General features: G+C 48.0%; 2 protein-coding genes and 1 pseudogene across 3 annotated transcripts in view; 2 read left to right on the top strand and 1 right to left on the bottom strand.

Annotated features, from left to right (window-relative positions):
* Positions 1–22,409, bottom strand: part of LOC127202939 (zinc finger protein 112-like) — a 55,974-nt gene extending 33,565 nt beyond the window's left edge. The window contains exons 1-4 of the mRNA XM_051161782.1: positions 22,133–22,409; positions 18,558–18,684; positions 13,742–14,617; positions 150–1,365 (exon numbers count right to left, since the gene is read on the bottom strand). Of these exons, the coding sequence (XP_051017739.1) occupies positions 150–1,365; positions 13,742–14,617; positions 18,558–18,684; positions 22,133–22,147 (2,234 nt within the window). The 5' untranslated portion in view covers positions 22,148–22,409. The remainder of the gene's footprint in view (positions 1–149; positions 1,366–13,741; positions 14,618–18,557; positions 18,685–22,132) is intronic.
* The window catches only part of LOC127203712 (zinc finger protein 235-like), a 301,721-nt gene that overhangs the window by 233,746 nt on the left and 44,109 nt on the right, over positions 1–23,866 (top strand). The gene's annotated exons all lie outside the window — the stretch shown is intronic.
* LOC127203721 (zinc finger protein 235-like) overlaps positions 1–23,866 on the top strand; it is a 190,191-nt pseudogene that overhangs the window by 148,809 nt on the left and 17,516 nt on the right.

Genomic DNA, 23,866 nt, shown 5'->3' with positions numbered 1-23,866 from the left:
CACACTACTGACATTTGACAGGTCTCTGTCCCGTGTGGACCCTCCTGTGAGCGCAAAGCCCGGTGCTCCACCTGAAGCCCTTCCCACACTCCTCACACTTGAACGGCTTCTCCCCGGTGTGAATTATCTGATGGACTTGGAGATTTGACCTCTGGCTGAAGGCTTTCCCGCACGTGTCGCACTTGTAGGGCTTCTCCCCCGTGTGCACCCTCTGGTGGGCCTGGAGGTGCGAGGTATGACTAAAGCCTTTCCCACACGCCTCACATTCATAGGGTTTCTCTCCTGTGTGGACGCTCTGGTGACTCTGAAGGCTCACGCTTGAGGTGAAGTGTTTCCCACACACTTCACACCTGCATGGTTCTTCCCCGGTGTGAACTCTCTGGTGTGCTTTAAAAGTCGATCTCCAACTGAAGCCCCTCCCACACACATTGCAGGAAAATGGCTTCTCTCCTGTGTGGACGCGCTGGTGGCTTCGGAATTTTGATCCAGAACTGAATCCCTTCCCGCACTCTTCACATTTATACGGCTTCTCTCCTGTGTGGATCCGCTGGTGGCTGCAGAATTGTGAGCCTGAACTGAAACCCTTGCCACACGTTTCACATTTATATGGCTTCTCTCCTTTGTGGACCCGCTGATGGCTTTGAAATCTGGAACTCGAACGGAAGCCCTTCCCACATTCATCGCATTTGTATGGTTTCTTCTCAGGGTGGACTCTAAGGTGCCTGTGGAGGTTCGAGCTATAATCAAAGCATTTGCCACAGTCTCCACACTTGTATGGCTTGCCTCCTGTGTGAGTTCTCTTGTGGATTTTGAGGTGTGCCCACTGCATGAAGCCTTTCCCACACTCCTCACATTCATAGGGTTTCTCTCCTGTGTGGACACTCAGGTGACTCTGGAGGCTCACGGCTGAGGTGAAGTGCGTCCCACACACATCACACCTGCATGGCTTTTCCCCAATGTGAACTCTCTGGTGAGCTTTAAGAGTCGATCTCCAACTGAAGGCCTCCCCACACACGCTGCAGCGAAATGGCTCCTGTCTTGTATGCTCTCGCTTGTGCCTTCGGAAGTGTGAGCCTGAACTGAAACCCTTCCCGCACTCTCCACATTTATATGGCTTCTTTCCGATGTGGACACGCTGATGGCTCCGGAGACTGGACTTTGAGGGGAAGCCATTCCCACATTCGTTGCACTCGTATGGTTTCTTCTCAGGGTGGACTCTCTGGTGTTTATGAAGATTCGAACTGTAATTGAAGCATTTTCCACAGTCTCCACACTTATATGGCTTCTCTCCTGTGTGAATTCTCTTGTGAATCTGGAGGTGTTCTCTCTGCCTGAAGCCCTTCCCACACACCTCACACTTGTAAGGTTTCTCTCCCATGTGCACTTGGCAGTGGACGTTGAAATCTGCGCTGCTGCTGAAGCCTTTCCCGCAGCTGTCACAACGGTAGGGCTTCTCACCTGTGTGAATTCTCTTGTGGAATGGGAGGTGTGACCACTGTGTGAAGCCCTTCCCACACACCTCACACTTGTAAGGCTTCTCTCCGGTGTGCACTTGGCAGTGGATCCTGAGATCTGAGCTGTGGCTGAAGCCTTTCCCGCAGCTGTGGCACCGGTAGGGCTTCTCCCCCGTGTGCACTCTCTGGTGAGCCTGAAGGTTTGCCCTCTTACTGAAATCCCTACCACACTCTAGACACCAGTAGAGCTTTTTTCCCGGATGAGCACTTTGTTGATTGCAGGCACTGGAGCTACGCCTGGTGTCTTCGTGTGTACTAGAAACAGGACACTTCTTTCCTAAGAGGTCTTGCTCATAAAGTTGCAGACTGGGACTATCAGTGAAGGCGTCTTGGCCCTTGCTGCACTGGGAGACCTTCCTTTCTGTGTAAACACGATGCTGGGTGAGGGCTGATGTGGGAAAGATGACTTCACCACAGTCACCGCTGCTGGGGTCTTTGTCTCTTTGACAGAGTATATTGTTATCTTGGTGGGACATGCAACTCAGAATGTCAACACCTGGAGCCAACAGCATTGGATTGTTTTTTGCCAGAGTCTGCAAACAATGTTTTGGATGGTTCCGTTTCCCGCTAAGATGTGACCTCTGAGCTCTCCCAGACAGAAATTCCTGATTTTCAATAATGCTGGTATTGTCAAGACAGCCATCCTCCTCAGAAGCCTGGTTAAGCTCTTCTGCTCCCCTGAGGCAGGAGGAGTGGCATTGTTCCAGGAAGTGAGAACCCTTTTCCTGAGTGGTTATTTTAGCTTCTGGGGTTTTGGCCAGTCTGATGACATCATGGCTTGTCACTTGCCTGCATGGAGGCCGCCCCAGTGAAAGGCACCTTAATTCTGTTGTGAGGAGAGTCTCCATCTTGTTTGGACTCTGGCCTCCTGAAGGAATAGAGAACAGAAGCTGATGTCAGCAAGGATGGAGACATCAAAGGGTGGAGTCCTCAGTTCTCTATGGAAACATGAACTAGAGACCAGAGTCAAAGAAGAATGTCTCAGAGCTCCAAGAAACAAAATTCTACAACAAAGAGTGTGCGCTCAAGAGCAAGCCACGTTAGACATGGTGAGAACCCTGGTGTGAGCCCAGGAGCAAAGGCTAAATGACACCTTCAGGCTCTGCTCAGTACCCGTCTCACTCTGCCCCTGTGTGGCTACGCAGATGGAGAATGGGAAGGCAGCACTTTTCAGCATCTGGGCAGTTTTATCTGGGGGATGGTGTGGACCAAAGTACACATGGGTCTCGAGAAAGCAGAGAAAATACTACAGGCCTGGACCTAACCTGTCTGCAGGTGACATAAATACTGATCTGGTTCACTCGACTCGAAGCCAAGGTAAGAAAGTGTGCTAGAAAGGCACAGAGAGCTTTGGAGGCTGAGGGAAAGTAGGAGGCATACAGGGATTGCGTGGAACAACAAAGGCCCAGAAGCCGATGTCCGGCTCGAGGACGTCACTGTGTTTGAACGCACAGATGTGTGTACGAGGAGACTGGAATAACTTTAGCACACAGGCTCGCTTGGAAAGTATGAGAAGACAGTTAAAGTGTTTTGATGGCAAGACTCAAAGCATGCTTGCTCATTAGGGAAGGGCATCTCTGGGGGAAAAAAGTTAGAATACAAGGGCAGGATATCAAGTGGCTTTCCTTAAAACAACTGCTTTCCAACCTAAGATCACCAGGCCCTCAAAGGGGCTGTAAAAACAAGGTAGACCTCACCCAACAACCAAAAGCAACCCTGAGGAATAAGAAAGGCTGCAACACTGACATGTCCCCCCAAGGAAACGAGAAAATGACGTGAGTACAAACTATCAGGATGGGGAAAAAAAAATGAAGGTGAAGTGAACAACTTCTGAAGCTGAAAACAAAAACAAATGAAGTACACAATGCAGTAATTCTAAGTCACAGCTTGGTGGCTTGCATGAAACACTGGGAATGGTGAATTTCAGTGGTTAAAAAGAAGATGAGGAACTAGGTTGCAGGTTGAGAGAGGGATGTTCTTGTGAGGAACATGGAAGGCTTTCTAATGTTGGACGTTGCTGAAGCAAAGAGGGCAATGCTATATCTAAAGGGAAAGCTGTGAGGTGCAACTAAGACACCGCACATGAACTCCTGACATCGCCAAGGGACACAGGGCACCATCCTCACCCACTGACAGAAGGTTCCTGAAGGTCTCCAGCATCACGTCATGGTACAGCTTCCTCTGGGCAGCATCCAGCAGCCCCAGCTCCTCCTCACTGAAGACCACAGCCACGTCCCTGAATGTCACTGCCTCCTGTGACAGCAGACACAGGCCACCTCAGCTTCATATGCAGTGTTACTGGGACCTGAGCAACTGTTTACAAGGTGCCTATATTCTTATGTAGAGTTGCTATTGGTGGAAAGACACTCCATGAACTAAAAGCAAGTTGGGGTGGTAAGGGTTTATTTGGTTTATACAGCCATATTTCTGCTCATTAATGAAGGAAGTCAGGACAGGAACTCAAGCAGGGCTGGAACCTGAAAGCATGAGCTCATGCTGAGGCCATGGAGGAGTGCTGTTTACTAGCTTGCTCAGCCTGCTTTTTTTTTTTTTTTTTAATACAACCGAGGACCATCCGCCCAGGGATAGCACCATCAACAGTGGCCCTCCCACAATGATCACTAATTAAGAAAATGGCTTACAGCTGGACCTTATGGAGGATTTTTCTCATTTGAGGCAGCTTCTACTCTGATGACTCTACTTTGTGTCAAGTTGACAACACAAGACAGAACACCTATTCATCCCATTTGATGGCTAAGGATGGAGTAGGGCAAATGAAAACACTGGTGCAAAAAAAACCCAAAAACTCCTAGGTGCCTTTTCTGTAGCTGGGTCACTAGGTTCATCCCTGTGAAATGGGAAGTCATAGACTGCAGACTGAGAGGGCGCCAGCCCATGTTGGGAGTAATGTCCTGACTTTGTGGTAGAGACAGCTAGCAATGCCCAGCTCCTCCTACACTCCTACACTCATGATGCCTGGGTAGGCCTTCATTCCCAAATCCAAAGTGCTCTGAAACCCATTTCCTGAGTGATGACATCATTTAAAATGTTTTGTGTTGTGGGACGTAATGGATTTCAGATTCAGGATACTTTATTACTAAAGTCTAGGCAAATATTCCCCAATCCAAAAATCCCCCAATTTGTGAAAAGCTTGTGTTTCCAGAAGTATCAGGTAGTTGGCACTCAAGTCTGAGTCACTCATTATGTCCTTAGCTCTGTCAATATAACAGGCTGTACTGGCTGGTGTGTCAACTTGACACAAGCTAGAGTTACGTAAAAGAAGTAACTTTGGGGCTGGAGAGATGGCTCAGAGGGTAAGAGCACTGACTGCTCTTCCAGAGGTCCTGAGTTCAATTCCCAGCAACCACATGGTAGCTCACAATTATCTATACTGGGATCTGATGCCCTCTTCTGGCATGTAGGTGTATGTGCAGATACAGTCCTCACATAAAACAAATAAATCTTCAAAAAAAAAAAAAAAGTAACTTCAATTAAGAAAATGTCTCCTGAATTGGGCAATGGTGGCCAAAGCCTTTAATCCCAGCATTCAAGAAGCAGCGGCAGGCAGATTTCTGTGGGTTTGAGGACAACCTGGTGTGTAGAAGAATGTTAATTCACAACGCGGCTGTTCTGGCAAGAGATCACATCCAAAGGCCTGCTAGGTCTATGTGATCTGGCTGGCAAGAGATCACACCCAGAGATCTAGGTCTGTGCTATCCGGGTGGAATATTAGCATGCCTTTAATCCAGGAGACAGTGACAAACAGAGCTGAGTTAAGGCCAGCCTGGTATAGAGCAAGTATCAGGTAAGGAAAAGTTTAGGGAAAGGCGTGGCGGTACATGCCTTTAATCCCAAAGGAAGGAGAAGTTAGTTTGTAGAAGGAAGCACCCATATTTGAAAATGATGTCTAACTGAGTGGCAGAAAAGGCGACAAAACAGAGATTTGACAGAATAGGATATTCCCAACACTCACGAGAAGAGAGAGGAAACGGAAGCTACTTAAGAGGCAGTTTTACCAACACAGTAATAGAGAGATGGGTTGCAGGAGAGAGAATTCAGGTAAAGATTAAACACGCCAGAAAATGAGAAGAAGCCAGAAGATTAGAGCAGATTGCTGAGTTAGTTTGAGGCCAAGCAGAGCAATTCCAGGCCAAGAGAGAAGCCAGATTGAATGAGCCAGCTGGGACAAGAGTTCCAGCCAGAACAGCTGAGTTGAACCAGCCCGCCCAGAGCTCAGAAAGAACAAGTAAGGGTGAGCTTATTAAGCAGTAAGTCTTAGAGGCTGAAAACATTCTAGGCCTAGGTTAGATTGTACAGAGGCTAGAAGCTTCCAGGACTAGGCCTAGGTTAGTAAATGGAGGCAGTAAGCCTCCGAGACAACAATTGAACCAGGAGAATAAAAGTTACTTTTACACTGGTATACCAAAGAGTTCTAAGTCAGCCAGGGCTACACGGAGAGACCCTGTCACAAAAAGACAACAAAAGGAAAAAAAATGCCTCCATAAGATCCAGTTGTAGGATATTTTCTTAGTTAGTGATTGATGAAGGAGGGCCCAGCCCAGGGTCCTGGGTTCTATAATAAAGCTAAATGAGTAAGTCATGGGGAGTGAGCCAGTAAGCAGCACCCCACATGCTCTCTGCATCAGCTCCTGCCTCCAGGCTTCTGCCCTGTGTGAGTTCCTCTCCAGATTTCCTTCAGGGATGAACAGCAATATGGAAATGTAAGCCAACACACTCTTTCCTTCCCACCTTGTTTTTTGGTTATGGTATTTTGTTGAATCAATAGAAATCCTAACTAAGGCAGACCATGGTGGTGCAGGGCTTTAGCCCCAGCAATCCAGAGGCAGAGTAAAAATAAAAAAATCTCTGAGTTAGAGGCCAGACTGGTCTACAGAGGGAGTTCCAGGACATCCAGGGCTACACAGAGAAACTATGTCTTGGGGGTGGAGGTTAAGGCAAAGGCCTTCAGGAACCTTCTGGAACAGACATGAAGCTCATTCTGTGTTTACGGGAACACGCCTCACCAAGAAGTAGTAGTGTTCAGGGTAATGTTCGATATGCATTAAGCAGCCAGTATATGTCCAACAATGCTATTAATATTGTTTGCAATAATGCCAGTCATGGCCACACAGTGTTCCATAAAAGCTTCAGCGTGTGTGTGTATGCACGTTTGTATGCATATGTATATACTGTATACATATAGAAATATATATATATACACATATATTAGTGTGTACATTTATTTTTAAATGAACCATTCATATACACAATAAAATAAATGTACAACAAAAACTTAAGTGAAAGTTTCAGAAACTGTGCTACTTTTAATCACTTAATAAAGTACCTCAGATTTTTTTTTTTAAGTGTCCAGGTTAGGCCAGAATACAACAATCAGGAATACTTACTGCCTACACATTAACTAGAAAAAATCACCACTTTGATTAGCAAAACAAGCATTTACTCCTTGGAACCTATCGTATTGGGTAGCTGGAGAGCTTGGCTGACCACCATGTCAGATAGACCTTTTGTATCAGTATTCATGTTAAATTTACTGACTCATGTGTCCTGAGTGCTCAGTGTAATAACTATGATTTGATCCCAGCCTGTCTGTACACGTGTCTGTGTGTCTGTCTTTTCTTCATTCCTTCATCGCCCAAGTTTGGTCATCCCCGGAAGCCAAGCAGATGGCGGCAGCCAGACCCTCCCTGGTTACTCAGGATATGAATAATCAGGATGCCAAATGCAGGAAGTGAGGCTGACCAGTCTTCTGTGCACGTTTGTATGCATGCATACAAACGTGTGCATGCATGTGAGTGTACTTATTCACATGAGGGTGCACATGCACGCAGAGAATGGAGGACACCCTCTGGTGTCCTTCCTCAGGTGCTGGTCACATTTTATTGTTTTTGAGTCAGGGTCTCTCAGTGGCCTGGAACTTGCCCAAGAGGCTAGGATGGCTGCCAGTGAGCGTGAGAGATCTGCCTGTCCCACAGAGTCCTGGAAACAGGAGACCCTGATTCAGCAAGGTAGAAGAAAAAAGCCCGCCTCCCAAAAGCTGTCCACTGACGTGTACATGAATGCCTTGGCAGGCTCACAACCAATCTCCTCACACAAAAATAATAATAATCCAATTTTTTTTTTTTTGTTTTTTTCGAGACAGGGTTTCACTGTGTAGCCTTGGCCATCCTGGACTCACTTTGTAGACCAGGCTGGCCTCGAACTCACAGCGATCGCCTGCCTCTGCCTCCCGAGTGCTGGGATTAAAGGCGTGCGCCACCACGCCCGGCAATAATCCAAATTTTTAAATTAAAAAAATTCATAAGCCACATGAGGAGAACTCATTAGGTAAAATGTGGGAAATGATGTCACTTTTAAGATGTAAGCGAATACAAATCTCTTACTAATAATATGTATTCCATGTGTCTGTCTGTATACACACGCGTGTGCAGGTGCCCTGGGAGGCCTGAAGGGGGCGCTGCATGCCTGGGAGGTGGAGTTACAGGCAACTGTAAGCTACCAGGTGTGCATGCTGAGAAACAAGGTGTGTCAGCGCTTCTAACTACTGAGCTGTTTCTCCAGCCCACCTCTCTGCTTCAAAACACATTTACCCTTTTACATTTTCACGTGCGCACCATACCTTGAGCTCCACCTCTGGTGGCCTGTTTTTAAAATCTATTTTTATTTTGGGTCACCCTTCTTTTCTCCCTTCTTCACCCCAATCCCTTCCAGCACCCAACACCAGGGAGGAGAGGCAGAAGACATCCCCCACTAATCTTTCTTATCCTTCCTCCTATCAAACTTTTCTTCTCAGCAACACCCCTCACACTGTCACGCAGTCCAGTGTGGCTCAGCTGCACAGTGCTTGCCCAGCATGCAGGGTCCTGTTTTCAGTCCCTAGCACTGGGGGTAGTGGGGGAAGCCACCGACTTACCTGTGACTTGGTCATTGCTCTCTTCTTCTCTTTGACACAGGCAGGGCTCTGGGAAGCAAGCTGGGGGAGGAAGGGCGTCATGAGAGCATCGCTACGACAGTCAGTACACATGGCTGCCTCAGCCTTCCCATCAGCCCCAGGCGCTGGCATTCCAAGTCTGTGCACCCAGACCTGGCTTTTCTACCCACTTCCTGTTAACCGGGAATGTCAGCCTGCAGGTTACCAAGCTGTCCTTGCCTCAGCTCACTCACAGCAAAGGGTGACCATATTCTCTATTTCCAGAAATTTCAGGAGTGCCGGGCGATCTAACCTTCACAAAGATGCCTGTGGTGACCGGTTTCTCAGAAAACAAGTCTTCAATAAGCCCTGAACTGAAGCCGGGTGTGGTGGCACATGCCTTTAATTCCAGCTCTTGGAAGGCAGAGGCAGGTGGATGGCTGTGAGTTCGAGGCCAGCCTGGTCCATAAAGCTAGACCAGGACAGCCAGAGGCGGGGAAGCCCCTAACTCCCTGACATAGAATCCTGTGTCAAGACTGGACACCACTCTCAAAAGGCTCTGTTAATTCTGACAGCTATCTTAAATATAATTGTTTCCATACGTAGGAGTGAAATTTCCCCCGTCTCTCGCTCTGAAAGGTGTAAATACTAGTAAACGTTGCTCATCTACAGGCACCGCCACAAAAAATCTTTTCCAAACTCCATGAAGATAATGACCAATAAAAATCTAAACTCTCTCTAAGGAAAGGGGAGTTTGTCCCTGAGAGATGGCTCAGAGGGTAAGGTGACTGCCGCCCAGCCTGACCGCCTGAGTTCGAGTCTCTGGACACCACGGGATGGAAGGAGAAACCCGATTCCTACAAGTCGTCTTCTCACCTCCTCCTTACACAAGCTGTGGCACGTCCCCCACCCAAGTAAATAAACAAATGAAAAAAATCACATATAAACCAGCGCTGCACACCACTTAAGGCGTCGGGGCACCGGCCTCCGTCCCCACAGCTCCTCTCCAGGCTCCCTGGGAAGCCAGACTCTCCCGGGGGCTCCACAATCAGCTGAGATGGTCCAGGAATCCCGGGCAGCGCCTCCTCAGTCAGAGCCCAGCAGAGAGGACCCGGCCGCCGCCCCCGCCGCCCCTCTTCTCCCCGGGCCGCAGACTCGGTCCCCGAGGGGAGACACCGGGAGCACCAGCGAACACCAAGGGCCTTGGGGGCACTCCAGTTCTCACGTGACCGGAAGCACTACCATGCAGCCTAGCTACCCTCTTGCGGAAGCGATCTTGGCCGGAACTACAGTTCCCAGAATGCGTCAGCGGAAGCCCTGCGCTCTGATGCTTTGCTGAAACTACATTCCCCAGAATGTTAGCGGGTCGGTAAATTCCCAACTGTTTTAACTAGAGTGAGGCCAGGAAAAATATCTTTTCCTAGACCTCTTTCTTCTAGGTTGCTTTTCGGTTTGTTCCCTTTGTTTTGAAATGCAATTAAAAATAACAACGGATACTTTGTTGCTGTTGCTGCTGCTGCTGTTACTGTTTTAGTTTTTCCAAGACAATGTTTCTGTGTATCCCAGGCTGTCCAGGAACTCACAGAGATCCACGTGCCTCTGCCTCTGGAGTGCTGGGTTTAAAGGCGTCCTGTGCCATCACCTGTGGTTTGGTAATACTTTTCCAGTCTGTATGTTGTGCTTTGAACTGGGTAATTTCTATCATGCTATCGGCCAGTTAACATTCATTTTCTCTTCCATTACCAATATATCATGGTGTTCAGGGTTTTTTTTTTTTCTTTTGTTGTAATGTTCAGCTCTGTAATTTGCATCAAAAGATGCTTAGTTTCTACCCACAGCTACAGAGAGCTATTCTGTTCCTAAAACTCAAACTTGAAATTGCAACCTGTCTAAAGCCTGTACAAATCAAGGGGGGAAATTTTATAACTTACTTTTCATGCAGTTCTTCCATAGGCCAGAAAAGGATGTAAGGTCCTGGAACTGGACCTAACAGGCAGTTGTAGGCAACTCTGTGTTGTTAGCTCTGTTTTTTTGTTTTTTGTTTTTTTAACAATTAAACTTTATTATACAACCCAACTAGCTTACACAAAAGGGAAAAAAGGTTAAATGGAAAAAATTGAACCTTCCGGTGTCTGTTCCACAGGACGGGTCCCTAGGTGTCTCTGGTCTGTGCGCTGGTCTGGCCTGTTCACTGATCCTCTTCCCGATCCATGTACGCTCAAGCCCTGTCTGACCCTGCTGTTCCTCTCTCCTCTCTGCTTGCTTGTCTGTCACGTGCAAGGGGTGGTCTCTCTCTCCCATTGAGGGTCGATTAGAAACACAATAGTCCAGGTGGAGTCCCTAGGTCAGCTTCCTGAATTCCAGGCCCAGGATGGCTCCACCCAGTCTGTCTCAAGGTTAATCTCAGGGAGTATCCATGGTGTGTCCAAAGTAAAAGCCCGCCAAGACTGCTTTCACAAAGCTCACAATCCTTCCCACACTGTGTGGTCACTGATAACCCAACCTTGATCCTTTGCTAGAGCAGCAAGAACTCTTAACCACTGAGCCTTCTCTCCAGTCCCAAGAATTTTCTTTTTGAGAGGATGTTGGCATTGAAGTCAAAGACTTCAAAATGTTAGACACATGCTCTGCTGCTGAGCTAAGCCCTAAGCCCATCACTGGTGGAGTCTAAACAAGGACTCGCTTACAGAAGCCCTGCTCCTGGTCAAGGATGCTTTCTTAAAGCTGTGAAATAAAAATGCCCTGTCTACATAGCAAGTTCTAGGACAGAAGGCTACACAGTGAGACCCAATGTCAATATGCAAAACAATTCTTTCTGCATACTAAGAGTCAGTAATTATGTTAAGAGATTCCGGAAAATCTAGTTTCACCAAAAGAGTGGCATGCAACTCTGAATTTTAAAAAAGAAGCATTTGGGCTTTGAATTACTTTGCTTATTTTTTTTTTCTGACTTGTAACCAGACATTCTCACCATATTTGTATCAGTATAAAATGTAAGAACTTCAGAAATTCATGACCTCTTTTTACTCTATGAGGGAGAATTCAAGTAGTTCTTTAGCCGGGCGTGGTGGTGCACGCCTATAATCCCAGCACTCGGGAGGCAGAGGCAGGTGGATCGCTGTGAGTTCAAGGCCAGCCTGGTCTACAAAGCGGGTCCAGGACAGCCAAGGCTACACAGAGAAAACCTGTCTCAAAAAAAAAAAAAAAAAAAAAAAACCAAAAACAAAACAAAACAAATCAAGTAGTTCTTTATATAAACACGTCACTTGCTTTTAGTATATTTGTGGATAACTTCCCCCACATTGTTGCTACAGACTCTTTTCCAATCTTCATTGATTACATAAAATGACATAAACTCGGCATCAGTATGAGGCACTACAATTTCTGCTGGGTCTTTTCCTGACAATTGACAATTCTTCCCTTCATAATTAAATCAAAAACCTTTTCTAGATAAGTCTTTAATTTTTTTTTTTTTTACTTTGTTTGTATGCTAAAAAGAGCCATTCTGAAATGCTATCTTCTCTTTACACAGTGAACCCAGTAGAAGGAGTAGAAGGCAAAATAACCAAAATACAGTTGCCCCATTAAGTCTTACAGAGCCTCTGGGTTTTGTGGACACTTTTAGCAATCAGCAGCTTGGAGCCCACCTGAAATCAGAACATGGATTCCCTGCAGTATAGACCCTTTGGTGGTAGATTAGATATGACCTCAGAAGCCCTCACAGCAGATGCTGCAGACATAGGGTCTCTACCCAACATGGACCCTCTGGCGTGTGTAGAAAGATGAGGCCCAACTGAAGCCCCACTCATGCTGCATGACACATGTACGGCTCCTTTTTTAAGATTTATTTATTTATTATATATACAGTTGTCTGCCTGCATATGTGCTTGCACAGCAGAAGAGGGCACCAGATCTCACGGTTGTGAGCCACCATGTGGTTGCTGGGAATTGAACTCAGGACCTTTGCAAGAGCAGCCAGTGCTCTTAGCCTCTGAGCCATCTCTCCAGCCCCATGTAGGGTTTCTTGTAGAAGGAATCTCTTGTGTATTATATGGATTCAACACCCATCAATTAAAAACCTATGGCCCATGGCTAAGGCACTAAATAGGTGGGGCTTCCGGCAGGCAGAAGGGATTCTGGGACAGGTGCTCAAGAGTCAACAGGCAAGGTGTAAAGACGGCTGGCTGCATGGTGCCTTAGCTCAGGTAACTAATTACATGGCAGAATATACATTACTAAAATGGGTAATTTTAAGTTAGAAGCTAGTGAGAGAAGAGTCCAGTGATATGACCGAAGTATTCATAAATAATAACTGAGTTTCATGAGTCATTATTTCCAAAGACCTTGGGGAAGGGAGGAAAAACCTCCTACAACGGTTCCTCTCCCGTGTGGACCTTCCGGTGAGCACTGAGCTCCGAGCTCCATCTGAACTCCTTCCCACACTCCTCACACTTGAATGGCTTCTCCCCGGTGTGAATCGCCTGATGGACTTGGACATAGGACCTCTGGCTGAAGGCTTTCCCACATATGTCACACTTGTAGGGCTTCTCTCCAGTGTGAATCACCTGATGGACTTGGACATAGGACCTCTGGCTGAAGGCTTTCCCACAGATGTCACACTTGTATGGCTTCTCTCCCGTGTGCACCCTCTGGTGGGCCTGGAGGTTCGAGGCCTGACTGAACCGCTTCTGGCACACGCTGCACTGGAACGGCTTCTCGCCCGTGTGAACACTCTGATGAACCTGGAGACTTGAGGCGTGGCTGAAGCCTTTGCCACACGCCTGGCAAATATAGGATTTCTCTCCAGTGTGGACTCTCTGGTGGGTGTAAAGGATCGAGGTGCTTCTGAAGTGCTTCCCACACACGTCACACCTGTACGGCTTTTCCCCGGTGTGAATTCTCTGGTGGTCTTGGAAATACCAGCTCCGACTGAAGCCCCTCCCACACACGTCGCAGCGAAATGGCTTCTCTCCCGTGTGGACCCGCTGGTGACTTTGGAGGCTTGAGACCGAACTGAACCCCTTCCCGCACTCCTCACATTTATATGGCTTCTCCCCTGTGTGAACCCGCTGATGGCTCTGGAGGTTAAAGTTTGAGCTGAAGCACTTCCCACACGCATCGCACTTGTATGGTTTCTCCTCAGTGTGGACCCTCTGGTGGGTGCAAAGGCTCGAGCTACAGCTGAAGCGTTTGCCACAGTCTCCGCACTTATATGGCTTCTCTCCTGTGTGGATCCTCTTATGGAGCTGGAGGTGTGCCCACTGTGTGAAGCACTTTCCACACACCTCACACTTGTAAGGCTTCTCTCCCGTGTGCACTCGGCAGTGGATGGTGAGATCGGAGCTGCGGCTGAAGCCTTTCCCGCAGCTGTCGCACCTGTAGGGCTTCTCCCCCGTGTGCACTCTCTGGTGAGTCTGAAGGCTTGAGCTCTGACTGAAACCCTTGCCACATTCATGACACCAGTAGCGCTTTTTCCCTGGATGAGCACTTTGTTGAACGGGGACACTGGAGCTATGTCCGGTGTCCTCATGTGTACTAGGTAGAGGGGACTCCTTTGCTAAGCTGACCTGTTGATGGAGTTCCAGACTGGGGCTGTCAATGAAAGCTTCCTGGCCCTGGCTGTACAGGGAGGCCTTCCGTTCTGTGGAAACACGATGCTGGGTGAGGGGTGATGTGGGAAAGATGACTTCACCACAGCCACTGCTGCTGTGGGCTTTGTCCCTTTCGTCCATTATATTGTTATCATTGTGGGAAGTGCAGCTCAGAATGTCAACACCCAAATCCAACAGCTGTGGCTTCTTTTTCACCAGAGTCTGTGGACAGTGTTGGTGACGGCGCCCCGTCTCACTAAGGTGTGTTTTACGCCGAGAACTCTGAGCTCTTGCAGACAGAAATTCCCGACTTTCAGTATTGCTGGAAGGGTCTCTTGTGAGACTCTCAGGACAGCCATCACCCTCAGAGGCCTGAGGAGTCTCTTCTGCTCCCGTGTGGAAGGAGGCGTGGCACTGCTCCAGGAAGCGAGGACCCTTTCCTTGAGTGTTTATTTCAGCTTCTGGAGTTCTGGCCGGCTTGATGACGTCATGGCTTGTCATTTGCCAGCATGGAGGCCGCCCCAGTGAAAGGCACCTTAACCCTGCTGCGTGAAGAGTCTCCATCTTGTTTGTGCTCTGGCCTCCTGAAGGAAGAGAGAACAGAAGGTGGTATGAGGAAGGATGGGGGACATCGAAGGTCCAAGTCCTCAGTTCTCTCTAGAAATATTATCCAGAGATCAGAGTCGAATAAGAACGTCCTGGAGCCGGGCGTGGTGGTGCACGCCTTTAATCCCAGCACTCGGGAGGCAGAGGCAGGCGGATCGCTGTGAGTTCGAGGCCAGCCTGGTCTACAGAGTGAGTCCAGGATGGCCAAGGCTACACAGAGAAACCCTGTCTCGAAAAACCAAAAAAAAAAAAAAAAAAAAAAGAACGTCCTGGAGCTCTGAGGACCAAATATGTACAAAAAAGAGATCTCTCACTCAAGAGCAAGCTACATTTGACAATGGTGAGAAATCTGGGGTGAGCCAAAAGGAATCCTCAAGGTCACCTCCAGCCTCTCTTGAGTGCCTGCCTGTCTTGCTGTGCTCGCGCAGCTGTGCGAATGGGTAATGGGAAGGAAGCACATCTCAGCATCTGGGCATTTTTCCTTGAGGGATGGTGTGGGCTGAGGTACACATGTGTCTGACTCCTCCCTGAGACTGGAGCTGGAGCAGAGGAGAGAGCAGAGGTGTGTATGAGGCAAAGAATGAAATGACTTCAACACACAAGCCCGCCTGGAGACTCCAAGAAGAGAGCTATGCATTTAGACAGCAAGACTCAAAACACATCTGCTGACTGTGGAAGGGCAGAATGCAAGGACAGCAGCGAGTGGGTTTCCTTTGAATGCCTGCTTAAAAAAATAAGTCCCCCAGGCTCACAAAGGAGCAAGGGGAAGGGGCTAAAAAAAAGAAAAAAACCACACAAAAACAGGGGTGGAGAGATGGCTCAGCGGTTAAGAGCACTGACTGTTCTTCTAAAGGACCTGGGTTCAATTACCAGCACCCACATGGCAGCTCACAACTGTCTCTAAATCCAAGATCTGACACCCTCACACAGACATACATGCAGGCAAGACACCAATGCATGTACAATAAAAAATAAATTATAAAAACAAAAAACAAAAATCAAGGTAGATCTCAGCTGCCAACCTAAGGCAGCAGACATCCTGACAGAATAAGAAAGGTTGCAACATTATCTGACAGGTCTCCCAAGAAAAATAACCAGAGAACAAATGATCAGGACCAGAAACAACTAAGGTGAACCAAACAACTTGTAAAGCAGAAAACAGACACAGGCAAAGTAGAAAATCCAGTGATGCTGGAACACAGCCTGGTGGTGGGTTGCACGACCCATTGGACCAGTTAACATCAATGGGAGATAGAGGTAGGGGACAGAGGATGGAGGCAGAGGCTGCGGGAGGGAGAGGAATGCCATTGTGAGGAACACAAAAGGCATGCTGGGGATAGACGTTACTGCAGCTATACAAGGCATTGTTCACGATGCACACAAACACTACAAGGACCATGGGCTTCACGGGCCATTGTTCACGATGAGCAAACACTTGGGATTCTGGTGTCTGTAAAACTAACTCCACGGTAACACATCTCGAGGTGCTCGGACACCAGCAGAGGCAAGCGCAGAATGTAAAACTGTGTCTCAGAGCAGGGCCTGTGTGGACTCCTGGGAAGATGAACAGAGAGGAGATGGGGGGACACGGAGCTCCAGGAGGAAAGAGCATTCAGGCCTGAGAGAAGTAAGCGACAACAGCTGAGATGCAAAGAACGAAGCAGGAAAAACAATAGAGATCAGCAAAGCTGGAGGGTGAGGCCCTACAAAGACAGGGTTCCAGTCAGGCACAGTGGATGAAGTCTGTCACCCTAGTGCTCGATAAGCTGAGGAAAGAATATGACAAATTTCTGGGCAAGCCTGGGCTACATAGCAAGACCTTACCACCAAAAACAAAAAACAAAAAACAAACAAACAAACAAAACCCACAAAACAAACAAACAAAAAACTAGGAACAACTTGATTTTACTGAGTGAAATAGGAGGCTAATAGTCTTGAGGCAGAGAGAGGCACAAAGGTACTCTTTGGTTGTTGGGAGGGTGAAGGAAACACTGCACACACGAGGAAAAGCAGTTTTGCAGCCTCTGTTGGCTGCACTTACCTGCCTGGGTCAAGGACACACACACACACACAAAGAGCTCATGCAAACTCCCTGCAGCTAAGGAAAGCCTCTGAGGCCAGGAGGTGGGGAGGGGGGTATCCCTGCATGTAGGACCAGAGAGGCCACTGTGTGAAGCTGCAAAAAAGAAGCCAGCATTGCCTTGGAGACCTCAACGTGAGAGAGATGCCAAAGCCATTGCGTAAGTGGCCAGAAAAGCTGATAACAGGGAGTGGAACCAGCGGAGGAGAGAGAAGTGTGCTACAGTCAACAAAGCTGAAAAGGGTTGGAGGTCTAGAGTGTTGGGGATGGTAGGCCATATGGCCAATGTTCAGCCATCTTGTCAGAGCCCAAACCTTTAGGCTCCTAGTTCTCCAACAGTCTGTCATTTACCAGAAACCAGCTGACCCTGTCGTGGTTCAGCAGTTAGACACCTGTTGTGGCTTATTGTGGGGGACGGTCATTCTAAGACCCACGAGCTCATAGAAAGAGCTACTCCTTTCTGGCTATCAACTAGCTTTTCCAGTAAGACTACAGGTAAAATCAGATTAAAGGCCAGCTGCCTGCGAGCAGCAGTTCCGGGAACTTTTTCCTGACTAACCAGATCTTTTACAACGTCTCTCTCTGGAATTTCTCCCTCTTCTGCGATTATAGCAGTTGTAAAGGGAGACGCCTGCTGGAGCATTCCAGAGTTAGGTATCCATAGCAACCCTGCTTATGCAAATACCCATGCCTTCGTGCCTATGAAAACTCTGTGAAATTTTTCAATAAAGGGGGCTTGATCAGAATCCAGACTTGCCCTCATTTCTTTGTGTCTCCTGTCTCCCTACCTGTCTGCCCCCTCCACAGGTACCCATTGAAGATCTCGCAGGCTGGGTCACTAGAGCACTTTGACCTCAGACATGGAGAGGCAGAATTTGGATTTTCCTTCCTGATTTTTGTTCTTGTTTTGGTGCAGTATTTCCTCACAGTGCTCCCCTTCCTCCCGTTTAGAATGGTAGAGTCTGTGCCACTGTGTGTTGGCTTCTGTGACCTGCTCCTTGATTTTGATTTTACAGGGATTGCAGTTAAGAAATGCCATGATTAATCTAGCACTCTGGGAGGCAGAGGCAGGCATATCACAGTGAGTTCGAGGCCAGCCTGGTCTATAAGGCAAGGCGAGGGCAGCCAAGTCTACACAGGGAAGCTCTTCCAGGAGAAAAGATTTTAAAAAGAGAGATTGAATGAGTCTCAGAAGCCACTTTGAACTTTTAAAGACTGTGGGGGCCAGGAAGTGGAGTGTAGTAGTTTTAGTAGTTTGAATGCAAGTGGCCCCCATATTGTAGGCATAAGGTTGTTGTGTGATTCAGATGCTGATTTCTGTAAGGCCCACCCACCCGTCAACCCATAGCTGGCTGCAATCCTTGTTCTGAGAATCTCCTGTCTCAATGTTGCCAATAAAGCAGCTTACAGCTAATCATTGAGCAGGAAACAGAATAGCTGGGTTAAGACAGAAACTGAGCAGTTATTACTCTGTTCTTAACCTTCTAAGATAAACTGGCTTCCTTCCAGCTTACATCTCAGAGATACTAGCAGTTTGTAGCTTTTCCTATTCTCTCTCTCTCTCCCCTGCCCCATGTCTCCTGGACCTTCTCTGTAGCTGAATCTCCTACTTCCTCCACTCTCTCCTCCCTCCCTGGTTGGCAGGAAGTCCAGCCCAATTCTCAGAAACTGAGAAACAAACATAATTTTATCAAACTAACAGACATACATGCAGGCAAAACACTCAAATACACATAAAACACACAATAAATAAACCTAAAAGGAAAGCAGTGGAGTGTAACCAAGACTTTGGACGTGAACTTCTGACATTGACAAGGGGCACAGGGCACCATCCTCACCCACTGACAGAAGGTTCCTGAAGGTCTCCAGCATCACGTCATGGTACAGCTTCCTCTGGGCAGCATCCAGCAGCCCCAGCTCCTCCTCACTGAAGACCACGGCCACGTCCCTGAACGTCACCGCCTCCTGTGACAGCAGACACAGGCCACCTCAGTTTCATACCCAATGTCACCAAGACCTGAGCAACTGTTTACACAGTGCCCATTGTATTAGGGATTATATTACTGGGACAAAACACCATGGCCAAAAGGCAAGTTGGGGAGAAAAGGGTTTATTTGCCTTAGACGTCCATGTTCCTGTTTATTATTGAAGGAAGTCAGGACAGGGACTCGAGGAGGCTGCAACCTGCAGGCAGGAGGTGTTGTGGAGGCCATGGAAGGGTGCTTGCTCAGCCCCTTTTGTATAAAACCCAGGACCATCAGCCCAGGGAAAGCACCGCCCACAGTGGGCTGGGCCCTCCCACTTCGATCACTAATTAAGAAAATGCCTTACAGCTGGATCTTAAAGAGGCACTTATTCAACTGGGGCTCCTTCCTCTCTGAGGACTCTAGCTTGTCTGTCACATGGACACACAGCACCAGCCAGTATTGCCCATTGACTACTTTCCATGGCTACAGAGAGGGTAGGGAGCAAAAAGAAAGAAAGAAAGAAAGAGAAAGGAAATACTGGGGAGTAGTGTGCTGACTTGGTACTGGAAACAGCTGCCAATGCCTGGCTCCTTCTGCATCCATGATGCTCTGCTCTGACTGGGCATTACCGCTCAGGTGTGCCTTCATGCTCAAACTACAAATGCTCTGAAACCCATTTCAGGAGAGTTGATACCATTTAAAGTGTTTTACATTGTGGAGCGTTATGAATTTCAGATTCAGAATACTTCATTAGTAAAGTCCATGCAAATGTTTCCAAACCAAAAAAAAAAAAAAAAAAATCCCCCCAATTTGTTATATGCTTGTGTGTCCAGAAGTGGTTGGAGGACAGCACTCAAGTCTGAATCACCTCTTACGTTCTTAATCCTGTCAGTCTACTGGGCTGTACTGCCTGGCTTTGTGTCAACCCGAAGTCAGAGTTATATAAAAGGAGGGAACCTCAATTAAGAAAATGCCTCATAAACCGGGCCAGGAGGAAGAGGAAGGAAGATCTCCGAATTCAAGGCTAGCCTGCTCTGCAGAGTGAGTTTCAGGACAGCTAGGGCTACCCATGGAAACTCTGTCCCCAGGGTGGATATGGAGAAAGAAAAAGAAACCCTAACTAAAGATACAGACCTTGGGAACCTTCTGGAACAGACACTTCTGTGTTCTCAGGAACACACCTTTGTTGGGATAATCTGATGTATTTTGATGCTAATTACTGCTTGCTCTCTGACCCACCTTTTGTTTAATAAAAAGCCATCCCACCTGGGCAGAGCAGAGGAGATAAGTGGGGCTTAGAGAGAGAGGAATCCTGGAAAGAAGAAAGGACAGCCAGGAGGAGAAGAGAGACCTGAAGGGAAGATGGGTTAGATGGAGGAAAAGCACATGGCCAGCGTGGATGGAGAATCCAGCCCAGGTGAAGAACATTAGCAAGTATTTGGGATTATGGATGGGAGGTAGCTTGATAGAAGTTATTAGAAGCAGATGGCATGGGATTGAGGTAGGGATCCCATGCCTGCCACACTATGGGAGGTAGTTTAGAGGATTGATATCTGCCCTGCCCCAGGTTGACCAAGGCTATTTTTTATATTTATTTTTTATATTTATTTATTTTATATATTTATTTATTCTGTATACAGTGCTCTGCCTGCACATACACCTGCTGGCCAGAAGAGGGCATCAGATCTCATTATAGATGGTTGTGAGCCCTCATGTGGTTGCTGGGAATTGAACTCAGCATCTCTAGAAGAGCAACCGGTGTTCTTAACCGCTGAGCCATCTCTCCAGTGCCAACCAAGGCTATTTTAAAATATACCAAGTGTCTGCGTCTTGATTGATTGCTAGCCGGGCCTACAGGTAATACAGGTAAAATTTAAAAACAATACACCTCAGTCAACAGCTTTGACGTTCAGGGTCCCGAGTGTGAGCACAGGCTCTGCACACCTTAAGGACCTCAGTTCACACTTCAAGGCTGCTCTAGCCTGCTGAGCTTTAGCAACTAACTTCTCATGCCCTACGTTTTGCCTCCTGTCTAATATTACCTACGTCACAGTGTCCCTGAATGGGTTAAATGAGAGCACAGAGAGGACCCAGGGCTGTATGATATGCACTAAGCGGCCAATATATGTCCAACAACACTTATTGTTATGCCATTCATGGCCACACAGTGTCCCATAAAGGATGCCTTACATTCATATACTCTAATATGCACCGTCTATATACACACAATAAAATGTAAAACAAAAATTTAATTAAGTAGGCGGAAGCTTCGGGAAAACTGCTATTTTTTTTTTTTTTTTTTTTTTTTTTTTTTTTTTGAGACAGGGTTTCTCTGTGTAGCCTTGGCTGTCCTGAACTCACTTTGTAGACCAGGCTGGCCTTGAACTCACAGCGATCCGCCTGCCTCTGCCTCCCAAGTGCTGGGATTAAAGGCGCCACCACGCCCAGCTAAAACTGCTATTTTTAACCACTTACCAAAGGGCCCAAGATTTTTTTAAAGTGTTCAGTTTAGGCCAGCATACAGAGAATCCGGGACACTTACCATCTACAAATTAACTGGGGGGAAATCACCACTGTTAATAGCAAAAGAAGCATTTACTCCCTGGAACTGATTGTACTGGTTAGCTGGAGAGCTTGGCTGAACGCCATGTACCCACTGAATCAGTATTCATGTTAAACTGACTGACCCGTGCCTCCTGTGTGCTCAGTGGAGTATAATAAATGTGCTGAGTCTCCAGGTCGCTGGTGTGTCTCCATCAGAGCCCACGGCTCATTCCATCCCAGCCTGTCTGTACATGTGTCTGTGTGTCTGTCTTTTCTTCATTCCTTCATTGCCGGAGTTTGGTCAACCCCGGAAGCCAAGCAGATGGCAACAGTCAGACCCTCCCTGGTTACTCAGGATATGAACGCTCAGGACGCCAAATGCAGGAGGTGAGGCTGACCAGTCTTCTGTGCACATGTGTACACATGTGTGCATGCATGTGAGTGTACTTATGCACATGAGAGTGCACATGCCTGTAGAGGCTGGAGGACAACCTCTGGTGTCCTTCCTCAAGTACTGGCCATGTTTGTTTTGTTTTTGAGTCAGGGTCTCTCAGTGGCCTGGAACTTGCTCAGGAGGCTAGGATGACAGCCAGTGAGCACCAGGGATCTGCCTGTCTCCACAGAGTCCTAGAAACAGGAGACCCTATCTCTCCAGCCCACCTCTCTATTTCAAAATATATTGATCCCTTTACACTGTCACATGTGCAGTGTACTTTGAGCACATGTACCCCACTATACTGTCCTCTCTCACCCCTCCTCCTACCAAACCTGTCTTCTCAGCAACACCCCCTCGCACTGTCACGCAGTCCAGTGTGGCTCAGCTGCACAGAGCTTGCCCAGCATGGAGGGGTCTTGTTTTCAGTCCCTAGCACTGGGGGGAGTGGGGGAAGCCACCGACTTACCTGTGACTTGGTCATTGCTCTCTTCTTCTCTTTGACACAAGGCAGGGCTCTGGGAATCAAGCTGGGGGGAGGAAGGGCGTCATGAGAGCATCGCTAGGACAGTCAGTCCACATGGCTGCCTCAGCCTTCCCATCAGCCCCAAGCGCTGGCATTCCAAGTCTGTGCGCCCAGACCTGGCTTTTCTACCCACTTCCTGTTAACCGGGAGTGTCAGCCTGCAGGTTACCAAGCTGTCCGTGCCCCAGCTCACTCACAGCAGAGGGTTAGGAAAGCCCACATTCTCTATTTCTAGAAGTTTCAGGGGTGCAGGGTACTCGTCCCTGCCTGTTGTGGGGGACTCCCCAGAAAAACAAATCTCTAAGAACCACAGAACTCTCTGATGAACACTGCGTCGTGACTGACCCCCACCCTCAGAACCGTCTGTTAATTGTGAAGACTGCCTTACATAAAATTGTTTCCATTCATAGGAATGAAATTCCTGTCCTTTTTCTCTCACTTTTAAAGGTGTAAATACTAGTAAACTTTGCTTATCTGCAAGAGCTTCCTCCACAGTCTCTTTTCCCACCTCCATGATGATAATGTCCAATAAAAACCTAAACCCTCCAAAGGAAAGGGGAGTTTGGCCCTGCAAGATGGCTCAGCGGGTAAAGGTGACTGCCGCCCAGCCTGACCGCCTGAGTTCGAGTCTCTGGACACCACGGGATGGAAGAAGAGACCAGACTCTCACAAGTTTTCTTCTGATCTCCTCCATATGCATGCCCTCCTCTCTAAGTAAATAAATGCAAAAAAAATCATATTTAAAAACCAGCGATGCATACCAGTTAAGTCTTCAGGGCACCGGCCTCCGTCCCCACAGCTCCTCTCCAGGCTCCCTGGGAAGCCAGACTCTCCCGGGGGCTCCACAAGCAGCTGAGATGGTCCAGGAATCCCGGGCAGCTCCGCCTCAGGCAGAGCCCAGCAGAGAGGACCCGGCCACCGCCCCGCTTCTCCCCGGGCCGCAGACTCGGTCCCCGAGGGGAGACATCGGGAGCACGAGCGCACACGAAGGGAAGGGCTGTGGGACGCCCCAGGGTGTCACCTCATCGGAACCACTGACAGGCCACTTTGCTTAGCTAGAGCGGAAGCGACCTCGGCCGCCCCTGGTGCCAGGACTACAATTCCCAGAATGCCTCAGCGGAAGTGCTTTGCTTCTGTGCCCTCTGAGACTCCAAGAAGAGGCACACTAAAGCCTTGTTATCTTAGGTGGAAATCGCTTTTGGGGGGTGTTGCTCTCCAGAGTTGCTTCTCAGTTTGTTCATTTCCGAAATTCCACGAAAGACAATTGTGAATACTTGTTGTTGTTGTTTTTCCTGAGACAGTTTCTCTGTGTAGCCTTGGCTGTCCTTGAATGTTCTATGTAGACCAGGCTAGCCTGGAACCTATAGAACCGCCTGACTCTGCCTCCTGAGTGCTAGATTTAAAGGCAAGCAGCACCAAGGCTGACCGTGTTTACTCTTTAAAAAACACTGAAGTCCCGTATTATATTGCATGGTAAAAGTTAAACCTTAAACTACTCAGCTGTAGGAGCTTGATACAGCACCAGAGTTAAGAGACCCTGCATAGAATGCTCCAGCGAGCGGCTGGGGTAGCGACCAGTGGTAGAACACAGGCTATCTGAGTCAATGTCCTATTGCTGTGAAGAACGCCATGACCAAGGCAGCCCATAAACTAGAGAGCATTTATTTGGGGGCTTGTT

The sequence above is a fragment of the Acomys russatus genome, chromosome 19 (genome assembly GCF_903995435.1).
Source record: "Acomys russatus chromosome 19, mAcoRus1.1, whole genome shotgun sequence".
In the NCBI taxonomy this organism is placed as follows: Eukaryota; Metazoa; Chordata; class Mammalia; order Rodentia; family Muridae; genus Acomys; species Acomys russatus.
This window is presented reverse-complemented; position numbering and strand designations above follow the sequence as displayed.